We start from the raw sequence: 24,723 nt of genomic DNA, 5'->3' as shown, positions 1-24,723 counted from the left end.
AAAGAGTAATTCACAGAGAAAACTGGAGGGCAGTTTTCTTGAGTGCTAGAAGGCCTGTTGACTTAAGCACCATCTAATAGGAAACAAAGCTTGATGCAGAGGTCTAAAAGACAACTCTGTAATTTAGAAGTGATGCTTAGCCTGGAAGAGTGGAGTTCCAGAGAATGTTCCTGGAACTTTGAAAAGTCATTGATCCACCCTAAAAAAATCCTTTAAAAATGATCAAAAGTGGTGATGGTGTTTGGGCCCAAGGAATGACACGGGGCATTTACTATTTTGTCTGTATCTGGGTACTTCTTGTGTTGTCTAAAATAAAGGCTGACTGATTTAGAACCCCTTTTATAAATCTATGCCTATTTGCTTCAACTATCACATATACTCCAAACCGTAAATCAGAGTGGCTAAAAGGGTCAAGCTCTTGGAAAGGGTGTACTTACTTAAGCTATACCTTGGGCTGAAAGCACAGGAAGAGGCAGCATTAGTTATGGGGTTCTAGGGCAGCTGAAAGGTGTTGTCTCATTTCCAGAAGGCATAACTGATAAGGATGCCAGGATCAGGGTGTGTGGCAGAGAAACTGGAACAGGAACAGTGGCAGAATTCATCTTAGAGATGGAGAGGACCTTAAAAGTCTGTGTGCCCACTATATGGGTAGCGGCTTCACAGAAAGCAGCTTGGCAGAGGGAGCTCTGGAAATGCCAGGTGATGTTTAATTTACTCTATGCTTCCCATTAGTGTGGGGGTGAGGCACAGCTGCTGGTTTTATCTTTTAATGGGACTATATTTTCCAGTCATGGCAAAGACACTTAGAAGTCATTACTCGTTCTTTTTTATATATGTTACAAATAGAAATAAAGTTAACCTATGAAGATTTGGGGAAGGTGATAAGAATTTCACCTTGGTGGGCAGGTGTAAAATATGCAACTTCTGTTTGAGTGCATGACACTTTTTCATGAAGTTCTTGTATGGTTGGCTGTGAATAAAAATGGTTACATCTGCATATTCATTAAGAACAAACGAACTTTGTGCCTGTAGATGATAGAATTTGAGACCAAATAGCAAATGGAGAAATGATCTGTTTACATACAAAGTTATTCTAGGTTGAGGTCCTTTTGAAAAACATGTCTGTGTTTACTTTCCTGGAGTTCATGGTTTTTAGTTTAGGTGAAAAACCAGTTTTAAAATATTGGTGCAACATGATTTGGTGAAGTTGACTGAAATCAATGCCACTTAATAAGCCTATAGAAGAGCATGCTTTTCATGCTATAGAGACAAGAAAAGACTTCTAGTGGGAAGTATAGCTCAGTGAACATGTGGTTTCAATATTCTCATGGTATGTAGTGACTAGTGCTGTGTAAAAAGAGCCCTCCCCACTGTTGTTTTTTCATGCTGTCATGAGATTTTTTGGTGCTGTCAGGGTTTTTATGTGCTACACCATATTCACAGAGACATAGTATATGTGAAAAGGGTGTTGTCTCAAAGCAATTCTATCTTAGTAGTGAAAAACAGCAAACACCACTTACTTTTCGAAGTTATCTTTACAAATCCCCCCTGAAGGCAGTTTGCTTAACTAGCTGAACTGGCTCTTTCTGTCTTGTTTTTTTTGGCAAACTAAGAATTTCCTGCCTGATAAAAACAGAAGGCAGACTTACTGATTGGGCGTGGCTTTTGAAAGGATATGACATCAGACACATCCCTTGCTTTTTTGCAGTGTGGTCTGTCTGTTCTCTGCCTGTCCACCAAGTAAATGAGGAGGTGTTTCGTTAAATCCAAGCACAGGTACTCGAATTTCTGTATGAACGGCTGCCAACGCCACGTTCCACTCGGCTGCAGTCTGCTTGACTTGGACACACACAAGAGTCTGCTTAATGGATTACTCCCATAACTAGGAGTTTCATCAGGGAAGATGGAATTTGAACTCCCATGACCAACCTTGAAGAGAAATAACAGAAACTAGACTGCTTAGGGTGCAATGGATAATGAGAGAGTACATGGAAATGCCAGCAAATCCCTGGGAGTGGAAGGCCAGCCACATGCATCTTCTCTATCAAATCCGCTGATGAGTGGTAAGTTATATTTCTCTGCCTGATCTACTCCCCCAGTGAGGGTGGAAGGGCCATGGAGAGTGCATTTTCAAAGTGACAGCAGTTTGTCCTCCTGGTGTCTGGTTTACATACTGTGCTGCTGATGCAAACCCCACGTACATGCAGCTACTTTTCAAATGCATTTCTTTTAGGCATGATTAATACTTTTAATGTTTTTAGGCACTTCATAAAAATCAGTGTTTGGCTCTTAGGAATCTGTGTAAAGGATCAGAAATATTACCATTAATAATAAGTTACCAAGGAGTTACTGTGTAGGCATGTTTGGCTTATGTTACTGCCAGCTGTAAGTTTTGTGGTGGCTTCTTTTCTTTCTTTTCCTTTTCCTTTTCCTTTTCCCTTTTCTTGCCTGCCGAAGGCTGTCACGAGTCATTCCCAAAGGGCTCAGATTCTGAATGTTGGGCTGTTACTGGGGAGCACTGGTTCCAGGTGTCCTCATTCTGCTCATTACTCTTCCAGTCTGGGCCAAAATGTCTGAAAATATGACACTGTGTCAAAAGACAAATGCCTTCATTTTGCATGCAGCTTAATTAGCAGCGTTTCACTTCTCTGTTCTCTGGGAAGCTATGTTTTCAGTCCATGGTCAGCACAGTGGGGGCGGATAAATCAAGAGAGAATGGTTTTGCTGCATTCCTCTCCTTCCCCGAGACCTCTCTCGGGACCTTCAACTCATTACTAAGGGAAAAAGTGTTATTCAAATATGAAATGGAGGACAAGGCAAATTGTCACGTAGCGATTACTTTAGATAGCTATGTCGTGTTGTGGGAGACAGGAAGATAATGACACCATTGAATTAAGAACAAAAATAAATAAGGTTTGGAGGTGGAGTTTGACAAAATGGATGACAGGTGTCTAGCATCTGGAATAAAAGGGGGAAATGCGCAGTGATGCAGATTTGTTCAGAAGCAGGAATAGATTTCAAAACTGTTCATCTATGACACGTACCCTTTGAAAATGAATGTGCAGTTGATTCCTGGTGTGTGTCTTGATATTGGAACGTTGCAAATTCTGTCCTGGAGTTATGCTATGTATGAATTTGGCCCTGTATGTTTTCATTCTTCTGTAACAATTTGAGGTTCATGACCTTTAATTCTGGACACTTGACACACAGCGTATCTCTTGCAACAACAAGCAGGTGCTTCAGAAATGATCAAATTAAAAGATAATTTAAAACTACCACAGAACACATTTTTTTTCCCAGGCAGAACTATCTCAGTAATTGCTCCACCTGCCCCATGCGCTGATTATAATAAATGAGGATTTATTGGGATTCAGCTGACTGATTTTCATGAGACCCCTACAGACCTCACACCTGAAGGAATAAATCCTTCTGTGGCTTTGAATTATTGTTTTCATCTTCCTTTCTATTCTTTTGCCTCTTTACTAAGATGATTTCAGAGTCATCACAAGAGATAAAGAAATGCTCCGCTTAGTGAAAATTCGAAACCTCCCATTTGTCTGCTTGTCTCTGATATGAATCCCTGCGATAAGGGCCTCATTCCACTTTCAGCAGCTAGTTCACACTTTTCTGCCTACATGCATGCCAGGTAAAAGCTTTTACCCTGGCCTCAAACCAGCTTTGAGCTGTTTAGGTTGGGAGAACATTGTTTCCGTTCCATCGGGACCCCTCCATTGACATTCCTGTGGTCTAACAATCTCTGGAAAAGTACTGCTGAACCACTGTCACCAGAGACTTACAGGGGCTTAACTGCCCTCTCAAATTCTTTTGAATTACTTTATCTGCGTCACAAACTAGGCCCCAAGAGGCCTATTTAGGTTATTATTTTCAGGTTGGTGTCACTATTACTTCTTTTAATCTACTTGCCAGAAGTGTCCAGAGGTTTCAGGGGCTGGGATGAAGTAAAATGCTTTAAAAACATGCATCGAATTTGTCCCCTTTGATGGTTCAGAAAAAAACAAAATCGTAATTCCCTGACTGTGCTTAAAACTGATGAGATTGGCTGATTATAGCTTTATTAGGAAAGCCTCCTATGGCGTGTTCCCACATGCAGGGGCAGGTGGTCGCCACCGCAAAAACAGCAGCATCACAACTTTGTGTCGCTGCTTTTTGCCACAGCGCATGCCCCTCCATGCGGGGTTGATGTGGGGCAAGTTGTCTCCGGTGGAGTAGGAGAGGCTGGGGCCAGCATCTGAGCTGGCCCTAGGGGCCTTACCTGGAGTCCTAAGGGCCTCCTGGGGCGGCAATAGCAGCAGCAGCAATCCAGCTGCTTGGAGCCTTGCCAGCGGCCAGAGCATGGTTCTGGCTGGCCAGCCACCCTTTCTGGTGGTGCATGCTGCTGGTACATGCACCGCACTGACTTTTTCAGCACTGGGTATTTTTGACACAGGATATGAACTACCAATGCAATGCTATAGCCGGCAGAATGAACAACCCACTGGCATGCATCAACCAATGCACCTCAAGAAAAACTAAGGATGTCATCCTCCTGCTCTACTCTGCATTGGTGAGGCCCCAGCTGGAGTACTGCATCCAGTGCTCGGTGTCACACTTCAAGAAGGATGTGGAAAAGCTTGAAAGAGCCCAAAGGAGGGCCACACGAATGATTAGAGGTCTGGAGGACAGGCCATACAAGGAGAGGCTGAAGGACATGGGACTGTTTATCCTGGAGAAGAGAAGACTTAGGGGGGACTTGATGGGAGCCTAAAAGTTTATAAGAAGAGAACATCAGGGGCTGGGAGAGCATCTGTTTACCAAGGCACCCCAGGGGAAGACCAGGAATAATGACCATAAACTGCTGTAAGATCACTTCAGATTGGACATAAGGGAAAGCTTCTTTATGGTTTGTCTGTCCAGAGTCTGGAATAGATTCCCCCAGAAGTGGTACAATTGCCTACCTTGGAGATCTTCAAAAGACGACTGGATGCGCACTTTGATGGGGTCATGTGACCCTAGCAGTCTTTTCTTTCCTGCCTAAGAGCAGGCGGGCTGGACCTGATGATCTTGTGATCTGTGATCTTGTGCTAACTTCTATGAATCTCCCTGTGTCAAAAGAATTGCCATGCTGCTAACTGGTAGTGCAACAAATGGGTGCATACGCGTGGTTTGCAGTGCCTCAAACTGCTTCGAGGCATAACAAACCTCACATGTGTGCTCATGGGGACGTTCCCTTAGTGTACACATTTTATAGCAAATAAATCACTTAGCCAATGTAGCCAAGTAAGCTATCTGAGCATAAAGGCTTTTTTGGTTTTGGAACTGCATCTATACCAGGTCTTTTGTTGGTATATCTGTCAGCAAAAATAAATAAACAAATGAAATAAAAATGACATCATCAATTGGCATAGCTATGCTGGCAAAACTTCTAAAAATGGACCATGCTGAAGCTTTCTCAGATAATACCACCCCTTGGAGTATTACATTTCATGATTTACTTGATAAATGTACCTTTAAAATCCCTGTGTGTACATTCAGTCTTTTTCTAATTCAATATCTTTCATTATATGTCATAAGGTATGAAAGAACTGTTATCCATTTTGAGTCCTAGCTGCCTAAAAACTGAGATACTATGGTGGATGCGATCAGCAAAGTGTCATGAGCTCTTTCTGCACCCGAGGCAGGATATGTTGACCATCAGAGATAGGAGTGGGGAGAGGATGGAGTGGTGAAGGGAAGGGAGGGAGACAGAAGTCTTATCTGGTTCTCCACAGGCTGAAGGCAGCTGTTACTGCTGACAATGTTGGTGTAGGAGTGTTGGCTCAGGGGGCAGAGGCCCATGGCTGGGCTCCCTGAGAGCACTCCTTGCTGCCTGCCCCATTCTCTCCCTGATCCCCACAGAATGTGTTTCTGGCCACAGGAGTAATGGCTAGCAGAACACTTGTTGTGAGAAATCCACAACCTTTTTTCTTTAAAATAGTTTATTTTCCCCCTCTAAGTCTACAAGAACCAATATTTACTGACCTCATGTACCTGCTGCAGTTATCAAACACACCCCAATATATTGTTGGACATTTTTAATTGTTTTTATTTTTGCAACAACAGCACACTGTTGGCTCATATTCAGTTTATGGTCTATTGTAACCCCTAGGTCCTGATCTGCAGTACTGCAGCCTGGCCAGTCATTCCCTAGTTTATATATGTGCAAGCAATTATTCCATCCCAAGTGCAGGACATTGCATTTGTCCTTACTGAATCTCATCTGATTGATTACAAACCAATTTTTCAGGTTATCCAAGCCATTCTCATTCTTAGCCTTGCCTTCCAGGGCATCAGCAACTCCACCCGATTTAGTGGCCTCTGTATATTTGCTAAGTGTGCACTCAAACCCATCATCTAAATCATTAATGAAGATATATGACATTGTAGTCAGTGCTTTCAGGTGGCTCTGCACCATTATCTCTTTCGTGTTAGGTTTGTATCATTAAGAGAGGCAAATCTCATATATTTAAATCAATAAGCAATATAGCAACCAGGGTGATTAAGCAGAAATGCAACTATTTTCTCAGCTCTTTGTGGTGATCAACATAGACATGGCAGACATGTCTTACAAAACATATCTAATTGCTCTTTTGCTTGGTAAATACAAAGTGAGTCTTTATTGCTCTCTTTCTCTCTCAAAAACACCCCCCCAACAGTTCAAGCTCCATAAATCTTGCCAAGTCATGCATATGATTTTGACACAATATTTTTTCCAGTATAATTGAATATTTCATATCCTATCAGATCCATGCTGACAAAATTACTAGATAACATTTTCCCCTCTAAATACTGTATTTACTCAAATTCAGGACCAAGGTTTTCCCCCCATTTAACATGGGGGAAAAAGCCCCTTGTCTTTGATTTGAGTACAGGCTGTAGTCAGAGGGTAAGTGGCAGCGGAGAGGGGGAGAGGTTTTGGGGGTGGGATAGACATTAGGAGGTAGGTGCCAGTGGGTGTAAACATGGGGAAGCAAGTAGGAAGGGGAGAGGTGTCCAGGGGGAGCAGACACTGCCCCCTTGCAGGTGGGGCAGGTGCTATAGCATGGAGGCATGGGGGTAGGGGACAGACAGCAGGGACATGGTATGGGGGGGCAAGGGGCCAGGGCTGCTCGACTCTTCCACTGCATTCCCCACTCTGCCTGACCCTGTACTGTATCCCCCACCATCTACCTTTTACTACCTCCCCCACTGCCTTCCATACCACCCTCCCACCCTCACCTCCCCTGTGGCCTGCCTCCTGACTGCCACACCCTCCAATAATTAGATTCTAGACATGGAAAATCAAAACAAATTTATAAATTTTCTGTGTCTAGAATTTAATTTTGGGGTGTTGTCTTAAATTGAGAGTCATCTTGGATTTGGGTAAATACAGGAGTCCGAATGTCTGTATATTTATACTCAGTGCAACTGGTGTGCCTCATCAGTCTAAATATCAGTTTAAAAACACCTTGAGTCTCTGGAACTGATGGCTAAAATCACCTGCATAGAATCCCATTTATTTCAGTATGCATGTGTAGATCCCTGTGAAGGTCTGGACTCTAATGGCTTAGGAAGAATTTAATGATCCACTAGTATAAAAAATGGGTGGATGAGCAGGACATGAGTCCCATGTGCTGCTGAAGGGCAGGAGGACAATGGAATGGATCCTCACTCCTCCTCCCCACCTTCCCTACACCCTACACCTTTCCTGTAGCAGCCCCAGCAGCAGGTAGGGCAGAGAAGCTACAGTGGCATATGTTGCTGAAAACTGATGGTTTTTGGGCCACTCAGCATGTATGAAGGAAGTGACATGACCTCCAGTAGCAACAATCTTCTGGCCTCTCCTCCTGCACTGCACACCATTGACAACGCTGCTGCCTTCCCACTGCTGGAGCTGGAAAAGGGAAGGTGCAGAATTAAGGGGCCCCCAGTACTAGTTAGTTATCCCTATGTATGAGCCCATGATATATATATAGCTCCAGCAGAGCAAGCCAGAGAGAAATTTGGCAGTTCAAACCTTTTGCAGAAGATGCATCTTTTCCTTCAAACGCTCTTTCCTGCAAGGGCCGCTAATGCTAGTGCAAAGTACTTTCACCCTCCCATTAAATGTTGAAGTAAGACAACAACATATTGACACAGATGCTTTCTTGGCATCTCTTCTTGCGTGCTGAACCTCATTTTGTGGTTTACACAGTTCTGAGCACCTAGCTGTTGCTTAACTACGTCCCTGTTGCTAGAATAGCTACCACCTCAACCTGAGTTACAAAGCCAACAAGTAACACAATTACCTCCTAGAACTTTGGCACCATCCACAATGAAGTGGTGTTGATTCTAGCCCTTCTCCGGCTATCAATAGCTAATTTATCAGCTGTAGCCTTTTCAAAACATCTTTCTCTTGTTCCTAGCTGGTAAAAGTGTAATGAGTTTGGTTCTGGAAACTATCTACAGCAACTGACAGGCTAAATACTCTTGTTGTCCTCTAAAAGTAACTTAGCTGTTTAGAGCTCATCTAAATGAATTGTTTTCTATAGAATCTCTTCTATCTCTAGCTTCTCTTTCAAAGGCTGGCACAGAGCAAGGTTGGTGATTTAGGACATAAAATGCTTTGGCCAGAACCACTGTTGTTGCAGGGAAAGGAGTGTCACAACCAACGTATTAAAAATGGAACTTAGAAAATACTTAAGGATCACAGGAGAAGAAGGCAATCACCAACTTAATTTAATAAATTAAGTCAGTGAAAGACTCCATGAAACTCAAACTTTTTCTTGACTTTTTCTTTACGCAGATTTTGTTTCAGAATGGTCTCCTTTACATGATGCCTCTATCCATGGGCGTCTCCTTGCTCTGAAGAAACTCATCAATCAGGTAGCGCTTTGCTATTCAGTGAAGTATTCTGCTTGTTCTGCTCAGTGTTCCCATTGAATGCAGGCTCTGAGGTTAGAAAAGTGCTTTGTACTAGCAGTGAACCCTGCGTGTAACATAAGCTTTATTATTATGGATAGCTCATGTCTTAAAACAGATCATATACATTCAGACCCCAATCCTTCAAGCAATTATGTTTGCACTTAACTTTGGCATATGCAGCCTCATTACCAGGTTCTGGACTATTCCTATGTTTAAAGTTCAGCTTGTGTGTAAGTGTTTGCAGGATAAAGGCATAGATAAGATATAGCCTAGGACTTACGCCATAGAATGCAGTTCCTGGCTCTCCCAAACAGTTATGTCACCTAATATCATCAGTACATCTATTTTAAGGCTAAATGGGTTTCATTTCCCCTATGCCTCCATTCAGAGTCCAGAATCTCACTTCCCTGATGGTTCAAAATCCTCTATTTTCTAGATTATATTTATCTTTCTCTCTTGTGGAGAAGTTGGCTTGAGAAAGATTAAGGACACTCCCAAAGCTTAAATTTAAAGCATTTCAGAGACGGTTTTATGGAAGGATTTCTGGTAAAATGTTTGTGATGTCTGTGCCACTTTTCCATCCAAACTTGCCCTTGTTTCCCTAAAGCTCCTTGGGAAAAAATTGAGACAATTCCAGATTTTTTCTGGGTGAATTTTCAAATACAGTAACTGTAAAAATTCAAAAAGTTCCCTTTTGTGTGAGACTATATCATCCTGAATCTTGAAGGAAGGTGTCATAATGCAGAGCTGACTATATAAAGGCTAGGAGCCAAGATTGTTCAAATAATTTGTTTAAAATATATTTTCCTTATTCCTCTCTCTTTAAATCTCGAGGTATTAGTGAGCTGTGTTTCACTACATGTAAAATAAAACCAGTATAATGTCTTTTTTTAAAAAAAGGGAAATGTTCTTATTGGTAGAAGTTTGCCTTTTAGTGAAATACAACAGATGGAACTTAGGCAGAAAGCATGCCTCACTTCACTTGGGATTTTGCAGCCCTTTACATGCCCTTTCATAAAGATGCCGTGCCAGAGTGTGATGCACGTGTGGTCCTAATGGACACTATTTTTCTTGAAGGTTTCCATAGTTCATTAGTGCCAGGTAGGGCCAGAAGGGGGAGGAAAGTCTGCAACATGCAGAGGTTACGCAAACCAAACCAGGCGCCATGCACCTAAGGCAACGCCTTCTTTTTTATGCTTCATCATGATCCCTGAGAGCAACCTCCTGAAAATATGATCATTACTCCAAGTTTGCCTGGTGAAAACACATGGGAGGGGAGTCATTCTTCAGCTTTAGAATTCTCCTCCATCTTGAGGCCCAGCAGCATGCAAGCCTGGGTATCTTCCAGAAGTTCTGTACAACCTTTCTATTTGGGCAGGCCTTTAACAAGCAAGGATATGCTGGAATATTGTTTAGGCAGTTTGTTTTATATTTTATTTTAACATTCTGCTTGCTTTTATAAGTTATTGTGTCTCTTAGAGTAAGCTTCCCTGAGCCTTTGTTGGAAAGGGTAGCTGTAAATCTAATAAGTATATAAAAGGCAAATTTCAATATCCTCCATGTCATGCTAGTGTTAGAGTGATGTTGTAGCTGCAATGGTCCAGGAAGTGTGTAAGAGGTAGGGATTTTTATGGGTGATATCTTTTATTGGAATAACTGTATGATTAGAAGCGTTTTAGAAAGACAGACATTTAAGAGCACATTCTGAAGAACAAGCACTGTCTATTCAAAAGCTTGTCTGTCTAAAGCTATCCCAACCATGCAGTTGGTCCTATAAAACATATTACCCACAACAATCCTTCTGTCTCTCATAAATAACATTGTTACTTTCTTCATCCCCTCTTGGACTCATATTTGCAGGAAATGTTGATGAAATACTGCAGTGATTAGTATCATTTTTTTTAATTACAATTTTTATTATTTAACCAGGGGAGCAGTGTTAACCTCATTACCGCAGATCGTGTATCTCCACTCCATGAGGCCTGCCTAGGGGGCCATGCTGCTTGTGCCAGTGTCCTATTAAAACATGGGGCTCAAGTAAGTGCAAGGCAGATGTTGAGAAGAACTTCAGTGAAACCCAGCTTCCTGTGCAACAAGAGCTGGTCTAATAAACGATGGGAAAAAACCCTAGGTTTTTAATTTCTAAGTGTATTTTGAGAAATCTGCATGATGTCACTGAGAGGGAAACATGTAAAGAATTGGTTAGAAAGTAAAAGGACTATTTTTACTTAAGAACAGAGATATTTCATGCTTGTGACATGAAATATCTGCATGATTCTGTGTCTGAGTTGCTCTCTCTCTCACACTGAAGGACATCACCCTATTAACATAGTTGCAAATGATCATTCTCACTGTGGAGTTGAGGATGCCTGAATGTGATGGCTTATTTCTCCCCTGTGTGCAATTGGCTACAGAAAACTGAGTGCCTTAACCATGTTAGCCTACTGGACCATGTGTGCTGAGGTGGATTTCTGCCCAAACTACAACAAAATTGAATTTCTAATGCAGTATGATAAAACATTTTAAAATGGTAGTTTATATGGTGTTCTTAGCTTAAGTATAAGCACTTGACATAAAAAGCTGTTCATAGTAAAGTACTGAAAAGTACAGTTGTGAATGACTACTGTCATTATTATAGTTATCATGGTATATTATTCTAGACATATATAAGAGGAGAAAGTTTCTCCATCAAAAAGCTCACAAACATGCAAAAATTTGGGCACATGCGTAGCTTTATAGAGGTTCCTAAGCCTACTGATGTCAGTGGATCAGTTCACATGCAAAATATTAAGTTTTGCAGAATCAGGCTTGAAGAAGATAAGAAAAAGATAAAAGATGGAGAAAGTGGAGACAATATGAAAACAAAGACCAGAATTAAATCAGTTATTTTCCTTCATGAGCTAAGTACCACAATCTGTGCCCTTGGCGAGTCAACATAAGGCATCAAGGACGTTCATGACTACATTGCATTCTGTGAGATGGGGCGTTGTAGCTTAGCATGGGAACCTGAAGAAAGAGATGCATTGCTCTCCAGAAAACCCTTTCAGGACCCTGATAGGATTACTGAATCAATTTTTCTTCTGATTTTCAGAAAAAAGGATGGTGGTGGTGGTTTGTCAGGGATTTGTTTTTTCAAGAGAAGTTGGAGATTTCAAGAGAAGTTAGAAATTTCTGGCAGGATGGACAATTCTGGCAACAATATTACCTTAATTGAAAACCCAATTTCTGTTGAAAAATAGTTTTGATGGAAAAGTTTCATCCAGCCCTAGATATTCCCCGATCCTTAATGTTTTTGAAAGAACCACTTGCTATTTCTCTTTCAGGTGAATGGAGTCACTATCGATTGGCACACCCCTTTGTTCAATGCTTGTATCAGTGGCAGCGTGGCATGCCTTGACCTTTTATTGAAGCATGGAGCCAGCCCGCATGCAGCCTGTGATGTGGCATCACCCATCCATGAAGCTGCTAAGAGGGGTAAATTTTTATGTTAATAATACCTTGTTGTTGGAACCGGAGAAAGAAGAGATCATTCCATATATTTAATTTGTGTAAAATATAAGTTTGTTCTGGCTAGTACTTATCCTCAGTGCTAGTATCTCAGTTCCTAAAAAAACAAGCCTTTAGCTATGGCAACCACTCAGAGTCCCTGCCTCTACTCAGCTCCTGAAGCTCCTTTGTGAGGTGGTATCTTTTAACTTCCTTTACTACACAATCCAGATTTCAAGACTTCAAACCAGCAGGGACTGCAGTTGAAGGTCCTAAATCAAACACCGCTCCTGAAGCCTAAACGGCCTCTGATTTGAATGAAGAAAGGTTGCAAGTGTTTCCTTATCTGGTAACACTTTCCTTCACCCCAGAAATGTCACTGTTCATCATGAAGGAAGCATCTTGCCACCTCTGTTGTTTCTGCCTTCTTATTTGATAGCCTGACATTATTATTACATCTCCTACTATTTTAATAAATTAAGTTTTAGTATTGATAGTGCACTGAACTTGAATTCCCCTTTTCCTAAATAAAGGAACTTGGCAAGCCTAAGGAGAATTCTGTGAAGAACCAGTTTCTGAATTTTCTGAACACAGTAAAAATCAACACAAATGTTCACAACTATTTCTGTTTCATAGCAAATGCTTCATAAAGTGAGACCTCATATTTTTAATGCAATTTTGGCCTTATAGGTAAACAGGCTTGATGTGATTTTGTCCTTATATGATGGTGAACATATGTCAGCTGCCAAATATTGAGAATAGGTACTGAACTCACATTATGTGGCAATAACTCCTACTAACACAAGGGCCCAAGGGGTGTATCTACAGCTGCTTTAATGCAATTGAATAAACTCCGGCACAGTCCAGAGTTTATTGCATCCAGGCCCTGTGTTTACACATGTCCCTGGGACCTCAGCACGTTGAGATGGGTTGGAGCAGCCCCGGCTACCAGGGAGTCCAGGGGTTCAGCCTCCCAGCCCGGGGCTGCTCTAGCCTGGCTCAACATGCTGTGGAGGGGCTGGCTGGGGCATAAGGGTGTTCCAGTGCAGGGCTAGCTGGCAGGCATCCTCCACACTGAAGCACCCTTGTGCCCCAGCCAGCCCCGCCAGCATTTACATGTGCATTGTGGCACACTAAATAACACTGCTGTAGGATGGTACTTGGTTTGACAAGTACTAACCTACAGTGGTGTTTATTAGTGTACAGTGGCCTAATAGGGTCACACGTGGAGAGGCTGAGATTTTACGGTGGAGCTAATTAGGCAAATCTGCAGCAAATGTCTTGTATAGATGTACCCAAGGAGTACAAATATATATTGCAATTTATGTATGGAGTAACAGACCCTGGTAAACAACTGAACTGTCTTACAAGGGACTTCTGTCTTCTGTTAATGGGTGGCTTGGTCATTCCTGTTTTCCAGTCTTTTTCTATGCAACAAAAAAACACCTTCCTTTGCAGATGTTATACCTATTCTAAGGGAGAAAATCCTACAGAAGCAAACGGGTTCTAAACATAAAGTGTAAGCTCCTTATCACCAAAAGGTAATAGTCCCTGTGCTGGTTGTTCCTCTGACAGGACTGGAGAGAGACACAGATAAGGAATTTCAGGCAAACCTCCCAATCTCCTGAAAAGGGAATGGGGCTGAAGAGAACTTTAGAGACAGGAAAGCATAGTTAGCAAAGATTGCTATTTAGATGGTAATCTTCTGGCAACAGTCAACTTCTGTGTAAATTGTGCTGCCTGCTGCCACATTCCTTCCTCCCAACAAAACTCACTGAGTAAAAATATTTTGAAATTATCAAAATATTGGAGTGATAGAAGACAATAGCAAAAATGTGAATCTAGCGTCCCTTGCCAAATCAAAGGATTCAAGCCAATCTTGGCTAACTGAGTATCTGAACCACAATATTTGGAGCGTTCACAATTTACTTTCTTTACTTTAATTCAACTTTTATACTGTTTTAAGGTTATGCTGACTGTATTGAATCCCTTGCATCTCATGGAGTAAATATAGACCACAACATTGACCATCTGGGCACTCCGCTTTACATTGCTTGTGAGAACTGGCAGGTAAACTGTGCCAAGAAGTTACTTGAGTCAGGTAAAAACAAACAAACAAAAAAGATTATATTCTTCCATTCTCTGTAAATTCTGTTTATATCATCTTCTCATTTAAGGTTTAGGAACACTTGTATAATGGTATTTTGAGACATTGGGATTACAATGGCAGTGCTGTATAGAGCAACAGAAGAATACCTGAGATTGTCTAAGTTTACCAAAGGATTAAGTCATACCCTTCCCACTGAAATTAATACAATGATCCTGTACTTCATTTTACCAGTGACTCTTAATACAGAAAATCCAATGGCTTTTCTATGTCTTGCATTTAACAGTCATTGGATAAAATTGATAGACAGCAGTGGCATAGCTTTTTTATTATTGGTAGGGGAGACAAATGCCAGAACCCAGGGCTGCTTTCTTCTAGGCCCTTGTGGGCCAGCTTTAAGAGGAAGGTGCTCTAGGCAAAGCCTAATTTTTGACTGGCCTGATAGTTAAGGGGTTTTGCTGCATGTTCAAACCCTCTAGGGGTGAAGAGTTCCCAGTGTCTGAATCCCCCGCTTCCTAGATTATTGGGCTAACTTATGGGCGGGCCCTCATCCTCTTTTATCAAATAGTTGTAGGTTTTTTTTTCCAACCACATTTTTGTGCAGGTATACACAGTAACATGCCTATGTGGGTATGCAGGGAGCCTTCTGAGTATTTGTAGAAAGGCAAATGTAGCAGAGCAGGTGGAAATAGGTTCTGAAATCTGTGCAAGTGCTAAACATATCACTTATACCACTACATCTGGATGTATAAGTAGCAATCAGACACAAATGTTAAATAAGATTTGTCCCCTTGGATGTACATAAAGGTAGGATCATAGAATCAATTAGGGTCATAGAAAATTAGGGTTGGAAGGGATCTCAGGAGGTCATCTAGTCCAACCCCCTTCTCAAAGCAGGACCATTCCCAACTATATCATCCCAGCCAAGGCTTTGTTTAGCCAGGTGTTAAAAACCTCCAAGACTGGAAATTCCACGTCTTACTGGGTAACCTGTTCCAGTGCTTTACTAAGTCAGGCACATATGCCCAAGGACGTTGCTGAACTGTGGGCTTTGACCTGTGTGTACATATCATGCAAAGACTGGCAGAATGGAGTACCGTGATCAATGGTATCAATTCCATTGGAGGTGAGAAAGGTGGGACATAGGGACTGAGAGCTGGGACTTGGGTAGCAACCTAGGTCCACTCTACAGCACCCAGCAGTCTGAACTGTTACCTATAAAAAGGTACAGCAGAAGTGTGTCTGCAGTCCTAGAGGCAGCTTGTCTACCTCAAATACTATGCTCCATATTCTGAACCATATCCTGAATGGTTGTTGGTATTTAAATATCTTTCTGAATATGAGCAAATCACTCTGGGGGTTTTCATTGATTCCCAGGCCATCCTTACTCCAGCCCAATACTGACAGTGGGTTAAAGCCACAGCGTACTACCAAATTTTGACATTTGTCTCTGTGTAGGTAGCTTGGGCATCTTCCTTACTGCATGTCAGTCAGAGAAATAGGAGGTGGCTAAGGAAGTGGAAATGTACTAACATGGTCTTATTCTTTGTTGCATCTTACTGCTCAGGAGCAAGTGCAAATCATGGCAAAGGCACGGACTCCCCTCTCCATGCAGCTGCCAGGAATGCCAGTGCTGAGCTGGTGAACTTGCTGATTGATTTTGGAGCAGATGTTCGGGCGAGGAATGCGGAAGGCAAAAAGCCAGTGGAGCTGGTTCCACCAAACAGTCCCTTAACACAAGTATTTGTGCAGAAAGAAGGTGCTCTTTAACATTTGTTTTGTTCAAAATTAAAACATGCAGAGAGGCCTGTGTTAGCTTTTGAAAAACGGTGTGTTATTTTATTATCTGGCACTGTTAGCAACTCTCCAAGTGACTGTGTTCTGTATCATGAAGCAAAACAGACAATAATTGCTCAGTTCTGCCCTAACTACATGGACACAATATCCATAATTTGTGAGTATTGCAATAATACTTTATTGGGATCCCGGGCTCCTGTGACCTCCAGAACTTGTTCAAAGCATCTACAGCAGCAGCAACTGGCAGATTTCTGGAGCTTGCCATAAGGTACATACAAAGATGAGCTTAGGAGAAGGCATATTAGACAGGAGAACACTTAAAAATCACTTGGGTTCTTTCTTCTTTCTGATTGCCAGAATTCTTCTTGGGAGCAGGTGTAAATCCGCTGAGGTCAATGTTTCCATTATTCTTTCAGTCCCTTCATATCTGTGTTGCACAGGGCTAGTGTTTTAATCCAGAAAGAACATGTTAACAAATTTGAGATGATCATCAAAAACAATCAATAAAGGAATTGGGTCTGGCTATTAGAGAGCAGAACTGCACTCATTAACTTCAAATAATGTTATCTGTATGATATATGAGACCAAAAACTGCCCTGGAGACCTCTGTGTCAATCCAGTTGGTATGGTTTTAATGCATGCAATAATAAAAAAAAAAAAAAGGTTAAGTGGACTGCAATACCTACTTTCTATTCCTTGACTTTTGTTTTTATTTTTTGGACCCAAACCGTAAGAAATATAAAAATGTGTCTTTAAAATGAATTTTTGTGTTGCTTTTTTTGTAGGAGGCTCTAACATGCACCTCAAGAGATAATGCAACAAGTATATATGCTAGGTCCTACCTTCTAAGGTCCTACTTATGTACTACATAATCAACCTATCCAATCAGTAGGACCAAATCTTATTTGTACTTTTTTAAGGCAGCTACTATCTATCTGTAAATCACATGGTTACAAGCCCCCCCCCCCCAATTTTTTACAAAATTACCCTCATGAATTCTGGGGGGAAAGTTATTTACCGTTTACTGGAGAGATTGGAAAATTTTCTCTAGCTGATGCAGTTAATTATTATTGTAATATATATTGTTTTAGGCTTTTTCATTAAGTTAGGAAACTATATTTAGTATCGCAACCTGGACTTTCAGAAGGAATATAGTAAAAGAATAGGTAAGGTACCTTGCTGGAGTCCAGAGGAGTAAGTGTGAATTCTCCAGACTCATGCCAAAGACTTTCTCTACTTTGACCCACCTGCAAATGGGGTCTTGTTTGTTCAGTCTGGGAAGTCAAAGGCAGCCATATGTGATGCTCCTCACACCACCCTTTTGTGTACTCTTAGCTATATAAGCCAGGCTGCTAGACTTCGGGGAACATTTGACTCCCTCTTTTGAACCTGAACTTTCATTATATTAAACAAGATGTTGTTAACATGATCCACTACAACAATAATCTAGTTCTATGCTGGTGTGAGTACTGAGGTCAGTAGTTATATCAATGTAAAACTGGAGTGATGCAATAAGGAATCAGACTGTGTGCATCTAATACATAATGTTAATAATCACATGGTACTGTATGCAGCAACCATTTGTATTTCCTATGTAATCTGTTGTACACAAAGCTATAATGTTAGAGAGCTCAAATCCTCTCTACATTATGCTTCTGACTCATGCTGCATTTGTCCTATTTATCTGAGATGATAAACTATCTCACACATGCTGCAGAGCCAGATGAACTGTTACATGGGATGGACAGTAATTAATACTTTTAAGTGAATTTCTGACTTATGTGTGATTGAAGTCAGTAATTAAAAAACTGAAGAGCATTTTGCTGTTGAGGAGTGTTTTCCAAATCTTCAAAATCCCTTTACCTGAGTAAGTTTCAGGTTTGCTGGCAGCTGATTTTTAAATTGTTGGGTTCATACAGCCGAAGCCATGCTAATGCCATTCTCTTGTTTAACTCTGAAGTTCCATTCCTGCAGCATTACTTCATTCTGGCTTAACTCAGATTCATTCAACAAACATCATGGTTTCCAGCAATGGCAGCAGGTGAGCTATACTAATTTCTCCAACCTTGTGTTGCTTCTTTTATTCCAATAGATGCACCTGGTGAATCAGACGTGGCTTTCCTCCTGTTGTCTTTCCCTTTCTTAGACACATTTTGGAAGGCTTCAGCTACCAATGCATTGGAAGGGCAAGGTCTAGTTAGGGGATTTTGGTACCCTAGGCTAATTGGCCAAGGTTTCAACCCACAGTCCCTAATTCAGTAGTTTACTGCAGCAGCTAGTGGCCACGTGTGATAAAAACAGCCTTGTATGTGGTCTAGAGAGAACTAAATAAAGAAACAAAGCTGAATCACAGGCTTACAAGAATGAGCTCCTTCATCCAATTCTCTGGGCAATGGGATTGATTTTTTTTTTTTTAAGTAACCTTTTCTGTTTCTTTTTTCTGTTGTTGAGTAAAAGCTTTCTGCTTTGGGATTTTTATGAATTTTTAAGCACTTGAAAGGCAAGTGAACACATTCAAGGTAATAACACAAAGACCACTTTATAGTGTGATGGGCCAGCTTTGTTTCAGTCAACTGCAGTTCCATTAGTTCAAGTAGGAGCAGAAGTAAGCCCTAATGTGTAAGCTGGATTCTCCACTTCGCACTTTTTGTAGTTTGTAAAGCTTGTGCAGAGTAATTCAAAATGCTGCTGTTCTGACTTGGGAAGCCTTGCATTTCTCTTGCGTAGGCATAAAGGGCAACATAAAATAGAAGAGAGTAGATTGTCAAGCCCTGAGTATTGATCAGTTTCTTTAGTGCTTTTTTGAGGCACTTGTCTGCTGACTGACAAGGCTCTAGTCTGAAAGGGAGCCCAGTCAGCTGTGAAGAACTGTTGGGAAAGTGGTGGTTAGAGTGTGGGAAGGACTCAGAAAACAGCTGCTTTTGAAAGCTGCCAGTCTATTGCACAGTCTTTTTAGCACCAGCTGTTTCCATTGGTACTTTCCTCTTGCTTACCCACAGTTACTAACAATCCAGTGAGAAATTCTCTGGTTCCCACAAATTCTTTTATCTTACAGTTTCTTTTCTAAAATCTTAACCAAGACTTTTTTTTGAGCTGGCCACATTATCTCTGATTCCCCTATGCTCTCTAAAACACCTCTCATAAAGCTGCTCTACTCTTATACTGCTTGTACCGGTCCCACAATAGTACTTTCTATCTTCCCCTGCTTGTCTGTGTTCCTTGTCTACTCTTGTAACTTTTGTGGAGTTTTCCTTACTGCTGTGCTTTATCAGATAGCTATACAAATAACACACGGTGTGATTAAATATTAAAATTGTAATTGTAGTTCAATATGTTATATCCTTAATGAGAAGGATAAGCCCTCCAGTGAGCATGTTATGCTATTATACTTAAATAAACTACATTGATTCCTTAACAGGACTTGTTTTATCAGCACGGCGCCATTTAATCTTAAAGTTTTAAATAAGGGATTATATAGTTTTTCTCTTGCTTTGTGTTTATCACTGCTGTACAGTTAGGAAATACTTCTGGAGAAAGCAGTGGACTGCAAACTTGAATCTCACTCAGTGGGAAAGGATTTTGAAGGAAACATTAATCATCTCTTATTTTCAGACAACTTAAAGTTCTTAACATTTGTTATACAACTCATAGGAAAATAATGAAACTATTAATCATGGGTGCATAATGATTGAGACTGACTGGCTGATTCAAAGACCGCATGTTGTCTGTATATTCTTGGACTGAGTTTTCCATCCTTACATCTTGCATGTTCATTTACATGTACACAGTGACTTAAATTGTTACCACTAGCGTGAGCAAGGGAAAAATTTTGGTTTGGTTGGGTGATACCCATTTTGGACAGCTATAAATGACTGCACAGTTTTATATCCATATATTTTATAAATAGATTTGTGTAGCTGAATAATTACATCCCTTATTTTGATTAACTACTTGTTCCTACCACCTTCTGCCTACCAGGGTGGAATAATTCCTAGGGTTGTGAGCTTCTAGGGGTCTGAGTAATAGGAGAGCTTGGAAATGTTGTCCTTAAGTAGAACTGGCATAGAATGTACTACATAAAAGCTGACCTTGATGCACAGCCATCATTTCAGTTCTGTGGCAACAGATCTAGGATCAATCACTTGCATAACTTGTCTTGTGGCATCTTTTCCCAGGGCCCTTGTCTTTGATGCAGTTATGCCGCCTGTGCATTAGAAGCTGCTTTGGATATAAACAACATCACAAAATAACTGGACTTCTACTGCCAGATGAGCTGAAACGTTTTCTCCTCCATGTTTAAATGCCTTTTATTTAAAGCTATATCAATAAAAATGAGGCAAGGTTTGTCATGGAAGTATATTGTCACCAACTGTTGCAAGTTTACTTGATGATTTTCCTCAAGCCTCAACTCCTGGAGAATTATACTTGGTTGAGAAGCTTGGCTTTCATTTTTCTTTTCCAAAAAAGGAGGTAAGTTATCATCTCTTAAGGCTGCAGAGGAAAAAAAAATGAAAATGTGACCAAGTTCCAAAGCCTTTTAGGAAGCTAATAAAATGACAAAACACTCTACCCCCCACAAAAATGTTACTTTCATTATTTTTAAGCCAGTCTCTTGAGTCCTGATATATGGTTTTTGAATGTGTATGGAGGGCAATAGTGCAGTAGGTAAATATAGGTGTGTTACTAGTGTAATGCAAAGAACATCTGATTTACTGAATACTAAAGCCTCGGTTTAAGGAGAAACCATCTAGGATGTCTCCACTGGATATGAAAGACCTGCTAACTAGCCAAGCAGCTGGGGAGATTAAGCATGAGATAACTGTTCATGTCTTTGGAGCAAGTAATTCAGCCACTTTAAAGATGAAAGAAGAATTTGCTGAACATGCCTTTCTTAGACAACCAGTGTAACAAAGACTGCATCCATTATTTTACTATACGAGTATTTTTTTAATTCAGTTTCTAAATAGGAAACATGAACGAGTTCTTAAAAGAATGAATATGCTGGATTTTCAAAGTGCCCAGCACTAAATATGGATGAGCACCAGCCAGCTACGATCTGTATATTCAAGCCATCATCTGAAACAGCTAGAGATTGGCATTTTTTTCATTGCACTCTACTATGTCACTGTTGTTGGTAAGTTCCTGCAGTTGAATTATAGTGGGAAAAATACTTTTAAGCATCCATTAAAAACACTTACTGATATATTTTGAGCATAAGGGTTTCATCTCAGTATAATTTCTCCTTCAAGGAGAGAGTTTTCAAGGACATGTAACCTCTACTTGACAGGGAGTAAATATGCTGTCTCTCTATGAATATTAATTGAAATTGCCTAAGGATTTATTATTGGGTCAACAAAAATAATGTCTTCATTTCCTCCCCTACCCCACCAAGAAAAGTTATAAAAAGGGGACATTTTAAGGTTGAGATAAGACTCTGCCTTGAAAATCATTCAACTGTTTAGTAATACGAATAGCTAACTTTAACCTAGATTATTATAAGGAATAATGAAAACCTCTGAATTAAAATAGAACCCAGGAAGTTATTACAGAATCAAGATGGAACAATTATTACTTTTTCCTTGCCATCTTCATATAAACAAGAAAATCAGTGTGATAGTAATCTGAGTCTGCTTTTTCTCCTGTGGTGTAATTTAGACATTGGTCAAACTCAAGATGACATTCTGGCTGTACTCAAGCCTCTGCTCCCACAAGTTTACTACAAACTCTTGCCAAAACTATAAAATCTAACAGGTAAAATTCTTTAAGCATTTAAGATGTGCTTTTGGGAGAAAAGGCTGATTATAATGCAATTTGACACTAGTCTCAATTCGTTTGGACCGCATCATAGCTATAAGGATATTTGCGTCTCACAGAGTTAACGGATTTGAACGAAAACGCGAGATCTCAATACCCCAAATTTGGGGAAGTCTGCATTGAAAGCTGGATCCAGATATGGTGGTTTGGTCTTATCACTAACTCTGAACTATGATGCTGCTATATTGTATGTAAGCAATAAAGTATTAGGTGCATACTTTTCTGGAAAACTGCCACTGTACCCTGGTGCTATCAGTAAAGCATCTATGTAGATTCAAGCACAGCAATTCAGCAAGATTTAAAGCTTTCGAAAATATTTTTTTCCTCCATCTTTTCAAATACCTTCCTAGGCTTGAATTTCCTATGCAGAAAACTGACTGATAATAATGTACAGAATATGGGATATCAGAAAAACCTCAGCATTCAGCAAGAGTGGAATTAGAAAATGTTGCAGGGGGTTACACAAAAGCATGTAAATGAAGGACTGACAGCTTTTCAAATACAAGTGCATATATTTTTACAATGTAGATGTGATGTTTTTACATGGGCTGACTAACTGGGTGTCCAGATGCTACATCTGCATGATCGTATGCACCTGTATGCCATGTTTAGTACTTGGCTATGCAGAATGAACAGTTGCATCCCTAGTGAAGCTTACAATTGTGAGCTGTCAATCTCCTGTGCCTGAGCTTGATGTCATGTACACTGAAGACAATGAGAGTACTTTCATCTGTTTGGATGAACTTTGTTCTAAGCCCTAAGCCACCAGAATTGAAGTCTAAAAATTCAGTTCTCCAAAACTTTAGGACCATCAGAATGATGCATTTTTTCAGTCATTTTGGCATTTACCTTTAAACTTCTAAATTTGTAGCCTTAATAAGCATGTTTGTAAATCTATGCTAATATCATAAGATGTTTCAATATATCTAATACTGTAGTGAGGATGTTTTAGCTCCATTTTCCTTGGGAGAAGGGGTTGTTTCTTTGTTTGTTTGTTTTTTTAAATCTCAGTTTGGCTCTGTTTACTTGAATTTTTTTTAGCTTATATAATTAGGTTGAAGTCTATGTGCTCACTTTGTCTCACTTCAGTATGTTTACTCACTTTAAAATAATTTGTGATTGAAGCTGTTCAATTAGAGTTTTATGCATAAGCACTTTTCAAGCTGTAAGCTGTAAAAACTGGATACATTGTCAATTTAGTGAGGCTTGGAGCTTTTAATGAATTTGAAGTCATTCCAAATCTTACGTGGTGTTTGAAAGTCTGGCATGAATATATTTTTACAGATTCTATGCTGTTATTTTGTGGAAAAATTTTACTTCAGCAGCCTAACAAAGTGTTCAACCCAAGGTTGCATATTCTGTTTGGTCAAAATATATTGTTTATACTCTGCTTTGTTTCCTTTATTTTTTAATTAGAACACCAGCTTTGTGCTATGTTTAATAGTATGCAGTCTGACAATAAGATTTGAGTAGGATGCTTATTAATTAATTAGAAGTATACAGGAGGGCCTGTAACATAGACAAGACAAAGCTAGATTTCTTTTGTACTTTGGCTCAAATTCAGAAGTGATATCCAAGGTGAGGGTTTGACATCCATAAATAGTCTTTCACCCACTTAGGTAGGAGCAAAAGGAAACACAACACCCCTTTTCCCACATATTGAAGAGCCAGGGAAAGGTATAAGTTAAAGAAAATAACTTGTTCTTTGTTAGGCTTCCTATGGGTAGCTGTTCTCTCTTTCTGGTTGCTCAACGAAAGTGCCAGAAAAGAAGAACTTGAAATTCCTTCACAAAGCTAGTCCCAGAAAATTAAGTAATGTATAGAACAGATACATCAGTTGTATAGCTATATGTGTTGGACTTTGGCATCTGTTGGGAAGGCTGGGCTAATTCTTCTCAAAGAGTTTCCCGGGAATTTTAAGTTCATGTAACACATGGACCAAGAGGATGGGAGAAAGGGGTAAATTACATCAGTTTAATTTCTCTTTATACGCAGCATATCCTTGCATACTGACCCTAGAGAGAGGTAGTTAGCCTTGTTACTGCAATGAGATAGTAATATGGGTTTTCGTCAATTTGAAAGAAGGGCATTTTATTGGATCCAGAATTCCTCACAAAAACCCTTGAACTAAACACTTGATTCAATCCTTTTTGAACCTGAACGCTTGCTTAATAATTGTTTCCCAACTATTTAAGTTGGTCTAATAAAAGATATCAGATTCACCCAAAGAACCTTGTCTGCCTATGTCTTTTGACCAACATGGCTACAACCTACACTCCTGATTCAATCCTTTTCATCTTTTCTAGTACTGCTAATGTGTCAGGTAGTTGGAAAGAGGTGTTCTTTGCTCCTTATCGGGTATAAGTATCTGTACTCCTAATACACTTGTTCTTTTCTTTTAAGTCCCTAAACCTTCATGGCAGAGTTGTCCTTATCTTCCTGTTTCTCTGTTGTCTCTAAAAGTGAAACCACTTCAGTGATATTAACTTCTTATTTCCAGATAAAAACAAGGTAAATAAGGTAAAAGCATTCCTAACAGATCATTAAAATAGAGACTGATTGGTATCCAGGTACTATGTTAACGTTTATATGGGGGGGAG

General features: G+C 40.2%; 1 protein-coding gene across 5 annotated transcripts; it reads left to right on the top strand.

The window, feature by feature from the left end:
* The first annotated feature begins 1,688 nt into the window (after positions 1-1,688).
* On the top strand, positions 1,689-23,513 carry ASB9 (ankyrin repeat and SOCS box containing 9). Of its 5 annotated transcripts, none has more exons than XM_019524653.1 (8): positions 1,689-2,063; positions 8,801-8,880; positions 10,849-10,956; positions 12,243-12,393; positions 14,372-14,506; positions 16,080-16,271; positions 18,284-18,350; positions 20,485-23,513. In XM_019524653.1, the coding sequence occupies exons 1-8, from the start codon at positions 1,970-1,972 to the stop codon at positions 20,522-20,524; spliced, it is 867 nt and encodes a 288-aa protein (XP_019380198.1). In that variant the 5' UTR covers positions 1,689-1,969; the 3' UTR covers positions 20,525-23,513. The 5 variants fall into 5 exon arrangements, with proteins under 5 accessions (XP_019380198.1, XP_019380197.1, XP_019380199.1 ...); XM_019524654.1 differs by having other exon boundaries at positions 1,690-2,063; positions 18,270-18,350; positions 20,485-20,570; XM_019524652.1 differs by lacking the exon at positions 18,284-18,350.
* The last annotated feature ends 1,210 nt before the right edge of the window (positions 23,514-24,723 follow it).

This window comes from Gavialis gangeticus, unplaced genomic scaffold, assembly GCF_001723915.1.
Source record: "Gavialis gangeticus isolate Ggan-Ray unplaced genomic scaffold, GavGan_comp1, whole genome shotgun sequence".
Classification (NCBI taxonomy): Eukaryota; Metazoa; Chordata; order Crocodylia; family Gavialidae; genus Gavialis; species Gavialis gangeticus.
This window is presented reverse-complemented; position numbering and strand designations above follow the sequence as displayed.